Source organism: Phragmites australis, chromosome 9, assembly GCF_958298935.1.
Source record: "Phragmites australis chromosome 9, lpPhrAust1.1, whole genome shotgun sequence".
Taxonomy (NCBI): Eukaryota; Viridiplantae; Streptophyta; class Magnoliopsida; order Poales; family Poaceae; genus Phragmites; species Phragmites australis.
The window spans coordinates 30491103-30497417 of NC_084929.1; the positions used below are offsets into that span (position 1 = coordinate 30491103).

At 47.8% G+C, this 6315-nt stretch overlaps 2 protein-coding genes across 2 annotated transcripts; one reads left to right on the plus strand and one right to left on the minus strand.

The window, feature by feature from the left end:
• The first annotated feature begins 1133 nt into the window (after positions 1–1133).
• LOC133929090 (NADH dehydrogenase [ubiquinone] 1 alpha subcomplex subunit 1-like) lies at positions 1134–3220 on the plus strand. Its single transcript, XM_062375690.1, has 3 exons — positions 1134–1378; positions 1467–1550; positions 2960–3220. The coding sequence occupies exons 1-2, from the start codon at positions 1268–1270 to the stop codon at positions 1548–1550; spliced, it is 195 nt and encodes a 64-aa protein (XP_062231674.1). The 5' UTR covers positions 1134–1267; the 3' UTR covers positions 2960–3220.
• Positions 3221–3551: 331 nt separating this feature from the next.
• LOC133928139 (uncharacterized) lies at positions 3552–6009 on the minus strand. Its single transcript, XM_062374400.1, has 5 exons — positions 5613–6009; positions 4812–5312; positions 4532–4717; positions 4192–4344; positions 3552–4109 (listed from the first exon to the last, which is right to left on the minus strand). Exons 1-5 carry the CDS (start codon positions 5892–5894, stop codon positions 3654–3656), a joined length of 1578 nt encoding a protein of 525 aa, XP_062230384.1. The 5' UTR covers positions 5895–6009; the 3' UTR covers positions 3552–3653.
• Between the last annotated feature and the right edge of the window lie 306 nt (positions 6010–6315).

Below are 6315 nucleotides of genomic sequence, written 5' to 3' on the forward strand. Positions count from 1 at the left end.
AAGAAGAACTTCTTGTCCACTAAACTAGCGAAGGAGTCTATTTTTGTAAATGAGAAAATCTACAATTGACCACCGAATAAGTTCTGATTCTACGATTCGTCATCAAATAACTTTGATTTCCTTTTATATCATCGAATAACTTATTTTTTTATATGATATGTCATTACCGTCAGTTTAGGTCTGTTATGCACAGTTCATTTTTTTTTCCAATTTGACAAAAATACCCCCAAGGCTCCATTGATAGCAAGCTCCCTGAAATTGACAGGCCTGTGTGTTGCTTCAACATTACTGCTTTTCCGCTGTTAGGGTTTAATCTTTTTTTATAGGATTAATTTTGGCATGTATATGCATGCACGAGAGTCCATTGTGCAAGTAGGACTGGAGGAGTCGTGTCCTAGTAGGAGTACGCCGTCTACGTTTGGTTGTGTACGCGTGTGTGTTTGTTTAGTACTCATACATGCAAGGAAGTCCAGATCGTAGAGGAGATGGACTCTAATCCTGTGCATGTGCATGTTTGAGAAAGCGTATGGTCTGCATGACTGCATTTAAGTCCGTGTGCTGTGCTCACGTTTGGACTATAAAAACAGAGCAGGCACTTGGCAACTTTTGTAATGTGAGAACGTGGTAAACGAGAGAAAAAAAATAGACGCAAGTTGTGTTAGCTCCGTTAGGCATAGCTAAATAAAACTAGTTTCCCTAAAAATCGTCTAAAAATGCATTTTAATAACATCGAAAGATTTATTTTTCTTTTTTTACAAAAGGATTTTTTTCAATTAGATCCAAGCAATCACTAAAGGTGAGAGCCAGGGGCATACTTGTCTTTTTACAATGCTTATAGAAGTAAACTGACGGTAATGGCATATTATAGACAAAATGATTATTCGATAGTATAAAAGGAAATTGAAGTTATTTTATCATGAATCGTAGAACAGGACTTATTCAGTAGCGAATGTAGATTTTCTCTTTGTAAATTTCCAAAAAAGCCGCATTCATCTGTTTCCGTGGGACCATGCGTCAGGGAAACGGGACCAATTCGGGCTAATACGGAAACCTCGGCCCAGAAAACAAGCCCAATATCTCGAGCAAGGGCCCAACCCATTCGGAGATTCTGAAAAGCGTGGCCCATTATCTGTTGACCCACCCCAAAGGTCCAGAGCCACCACCACCTCTCCATCGGCTCACGCCGCGACCCCAAGCGCCTTCGCCCCTCGGAGATCTCGCCGCCGTCGTCGACAGCGCCGCCGCCTCGACCCGTCCGGCTTACCCGATGGCGCGGCTGCACTGGCTGGAGGCCATCCTGCCGCTGGGCATCATCGGCGGCATGCTCTGCATCATGGGCAACGCCCAGTACTTCATCCACAAGGCCGCGCACGGCAGGGTACGCCCGCGCTCCCCTCCTTCCCTCTCCCGATCCGAATCCCCCGTGCTGACGCGCTCGGTTCTCTCCTTTGTGTGGGTGGATGCAGCCGAAGCACATCGGGAACGACATGTGGGACGTCGCCATGGAGCGCCGCGACAAGAAGCTCGTGGAGCAGTCCTCCGGCAACTAGGTGCGAATCTGATCCCATGCCTGTGCTCGCCGTGGCCGGTGCGGGGGTCCCTCTTGGCTTTCCGTCTCCGGTGACGCATTGCTATGTGATGGAATTCGCGGTGCGCTGTGGGATTCTGATTCTAGGGTTTGGACTCCATTTTTACCCTTTTGTGCCCCCGGAGAGGAGGGGTTGATCCTTATGGTGGAATTTTGCGCCTTTCCCATGGTTTTTGTTGATTGCCATAGCGGGTTGTCGACGTTGATTGGTGTTACTACGCATAGTATTGCGTCAATGTTGGAGAGTTGCGATGGCTGTTATGCTTTAGTAAATTGGGTTGCAATGTGGAAGGCTTGTTTTGAATGATCGTTATTAATTGGTAGTCACAAATTCTCTGGCCATAGCAATGAATTTTGAAAAGCTTCAAGCTATTTCTGTTCCAGCGGTCTACATTTTGCAAACATTTTTCAGTATATTGAGTTAGACAAGTATAATTAGTTATATCAGATTTCTTCACTACTGCTAGCATACTCATCAAATGGTCAAGTGTTCTGCTGCATTAACCTTTTATCAGCTTGTGATTGATTCCAACTTTATCTTCTCCTCTTAACCCTCTATATTTCTGCTTTTAGCAAGGACAACCTTCTAAAAATAAACAAGTCTGGTGTTGAACTATTGATAATAGCTTGTTGTTCATTTCGCTTGGTATCGATGTCTTGTAATTTTCTGCTTTTACCAATGATCTCTGTTGAAAAATGCTATCTTTATATTCGAAGGTACCAACCTTCATGTTGTTAGATATATATTGCCTTCTGTGTAGTATCCCCATCTTATAAGGGGTTCTTTGTATATTGCCATCTGTACATGTATATATAGCCTTCAGGGAATACAAGTTGCTATTCCTAAGTCCTAACATGGTATTAGAGCTAGGTTTTTTTTGGACGCTGCAACATACTATTCCTAACACATGTTATCCTTATTTGAAACGGTTTTTCCTTATTTGCCTGTATTCTTATTGTCTACCACAAGTTACTGGTAAGTTTACTGGATGCAATAGTTCATGTCAGCATTTAATCTTAAGCCCTTTTACTTTTTTGTGTCTATGCATCAGTGAATAGCATTCATATTCAATCTCTTTTCTTGCAATCCCGTTCTGCATACATTTGCTTGTACCAGAATGGACAACTAACAGATTATCCGCAGACCCTTTCCCTTTTACCTCACACCTGTAAATTACAGTGTTATTTAATTTCTTTTCCCTTCTACTTTTAATGTTGTTGCAGCTTAGGCACAAGTAGCACCTTCTTTCTTTCTTATGCATCTATGTATTTTTTATAGCCATTATTGGGATGATACTCCCAGCAGTTGCTTGCTAGCTCTGTCGATAGTGTAATGTAAGTCCACTGAAATGGTAATGCATGTTTCTGCAGGGTATTGTGCAACCTTGAACTTCCCGGATGTTGATGAACCACTTTCGGAAGCCCAGAACTGCTGCTCTTTAGTTTCCTTGTATAATGGGAACCAAGGCTTATTTTTTTGCTTCAAATATCAAACAATTGAGAGAATAATGTGTATCAGAATTCTGTTTAATGACACAAAGTTGGTTTCCTTTGTCAATTGTGTACCCATTTCTCTCCTCACCTGGAGCTGGTTTATGAAAAAGAAAATACTATTTGTGGTCGTTATAGCCATTCTGGTTCAGACAGATTAGAACTGTGCAATTATAATTTTAAGAAAATAAGTGTGGAAGGTTAAGGACGATATGTTCTCTTGCTTCTGAATGGAACATTCTAATTGTAAAATCGTGAAGTTCTATTGTTGAATCATCAAGTGTGCTTTTGGTATTTCTTCTGAGAAAGCTGAATCTCAATAGCTGTGGTTGCAGCACCCAAAGAATGAGAACGTTTTACTGGGAGATCGAGAACATTTTACTGGGAGATCATAACAAAGACTCGCAGGTCCCCCTATATGTTGAACAGTTGACGTGAAGCTCAAAGCAAAGTTTCTTTATTTTTTCACCCTGATCAGATGTACTAGGAATTACATGCAACAATATCCCAATAACAACAAATTATATCCTCTGCATACATGCACTACAGCTTCCGCAACACAGAACGCCTTTCCTCAACCGTCGCTCGTCGTTTCTGGCGACGAACCATCATCCTTGAAGCTCCGGCGCATCGGCGACTCGTTGTCAATGGTGCCACCGCTGTTGGTGCTCAGAATCCGTGGCGACTTGTTGTCAACGGTGCTGCCGCTGTTGGTGCTCAGCATCCGCGGCGACTCTGTGTGCCGAGAGGGCGACTGGGGGGCAGTGCCCGGGCCGGCCGGTAGGTACTCCGTTTCCTGCACACGGTGGGACGGCGAGGAGGTGAGGAAATCGCCGTACTGCTCGGCCTCCACTTCGCCCTCGTACTCGTCTTCTTCCTCGATGTCGTCGTCGAGGTTGACAACGTCCTGCATGTTCAGCTGGTGGTACTCGACGATCTCCCGCAGGAACCGGTTCTCGCGGGCGTACACCGTGTTCTCGTTCGCCAGCCGCGCCTTCTCCACGAGCAGCGTCTCCAGCTGCTGCCGTATCTGACAGGACGAACACACGCGGCGAAGGCGTGACGAGGGGTTCACCTCACCTCACCGTTCATTGCAAGGATCTATTACGTACCAGGTCCTCGTCGGCGTCGTGGTTGCCGCCCCGGAGCAGCCGGTTTTCCTCCTCCAGCTGCGCGCACCGCTCCTTGGAGAAGGCCAGGTCGGCCTTCACCGTCTTCAGCTCCCGCTGCAGCAGCTTCACCTTGGCGGCCATGGCGTTCGCTACCTGAGGTGCACATGCCAAAGTGGAAGCTGTTCTTTCATCGGCAGAAGAAGGAAGGAACCCAGCATGAACATCAAACAGAAAACGAAAAAAAAAACAAGCAAAGGATGATTCTCATTCGCGCTAACATCGTCGTCGCAGCTACAAACTAGCGGTCACATCCTAACGCACAAAAAAGGAGGCACCTTACGTCGCGAGAAGCCTTGATCTGAGGGGACTCCGAGTCGGACAGCATCGGCGACATGTCGGGGCTGGCCAGGCTCAGGTTCGTGCCGCGCAGGTCCATGCTGCACGCCTTCCTCCTGATCTGCAGCCTCCGGGCAACGACGACGTCGCTGCCGCCGCCAGCTTTGCTCTCGGCCACCGTCAGGCCCTCCTGCTGCTAGCGGCGAACCATTGCATCAAGATTTTTCGTTAGCCTTCTGAGTGCTGATAAGAGCTGAAACGATGAAATTAATCAGAGGACTCACTTCAAGGGCGTTCTTGATCTTTCCTCCGATGTCGAGCCTCCCTTTTGACCCTTTCTGTGACGCAGGGCTCTCCGAACTTCGGACCCGGTCGTACGACCAGCGAGATTGAGAAGGCTGAAATTGTGCGCCGGGAAGAACAGGAAAACAGAGGTCAAACTGAAGTGAACAGCAGCATGCAACGTTGCAAACTGACAGAAGGATCACGCGAGGAGAAATGGATGGGAAACGAAATCCGAACACGGCGTCGTCGGATCGTCGTTCAAACTTTGGCTTTCTGAGCCACGTCGGATATGAAGAGGCGCTGGCTACTTCTTCTGGTTTCAGAGTTGTTACCTGAGTGTCTCGGGGTGTGCCATTTTCGTCGAGCATTACTTTGGCTTTCTGCGCCACGAGTCCCCAGAATCCATGCTTCGCGTCGTCTCTTCTGGATAGCTCGAGGTCGTACTTTGGCCCATCGTCGTTTAAGAGTCTCGTCGATGTGTACAGCTGGGTGACAGGATCCTACAATGGTCGGAACAGATTGTTCAGAGATAGGATTGAATCTTGTTTACACACTTTTCTCAAGAACAAACACTGCATTCATGATCCTGTATTCATCTTTATACCATAGGATGCAGCATTAAGTTTCTTTTTTGAAAGATCCGCAGCATTAAGCTTGTCGACAAACAAGTTAGTTTTTTGGTTCACGATGAATCTGATCTATGCAAATGCCATGACTTTCGCAATCGAAAAGCGCAAATGTTGAAACATTGATTAGATGAACACTTTGGCATTGGCAGCGGAGGAAGGTAAAAGGTGCACCTGCGCCTGCGCAGGGTCACTCGGCGGATCGTCGACTAGGGACGCCGGGGCGGGGCGGCGCTCGGCGAAGGCAGGCAGCTGGCCCCCGCGCGCGGCGGACGACGCCAGCATGCCCTGCGCGGCCAGGTGGGAGGAGCGGTCGGGGCGGCGGTTGTCGTCGGCGAACCGGGTGGCGCGCGGGGACGCGATGGCCGGCGACGCGGAGCCGCCCGACGACGGCTGGCGGTGGTCCTCGACGAAGGTGGCCGACCGCTGGATGCCCTGCTTCCTGCGGTACGCCATCGCCGCCGGCGGGAGGGCGCCGCGCGCGGTCGCACGCAAATGTGGAGGAGGAGGAGGAGGCGCGAGCGCGAACGCGCCGTTCTTGGATGGTGCTAGCCGTCCCTAGGCGACGAGCTCTTCCGTGGCTCCCGTTCCACGGGCGGGGAGCGGTGGACGTGTCATGGCCGTTATTTCGTAACGAACTCTGCCCGCGTTTTGAGGCTGCGGGGACGGGGACTTCACTTTGCTGGTGTGATTGGTCGGTAGTATGGATGTAGACGCGGGGTTAAATAAAATTGTATTTGTTAAAAAAATATTGTTTATTTAATTTATTTATTTGAATAAGTTGAGTTAACTTTCTATTTGGTTGATCGAATTTGAGGTCGTATAAGTGAATATAAAAATTGAGATTATAATTATTTATTCGTATGAAGATGATTTT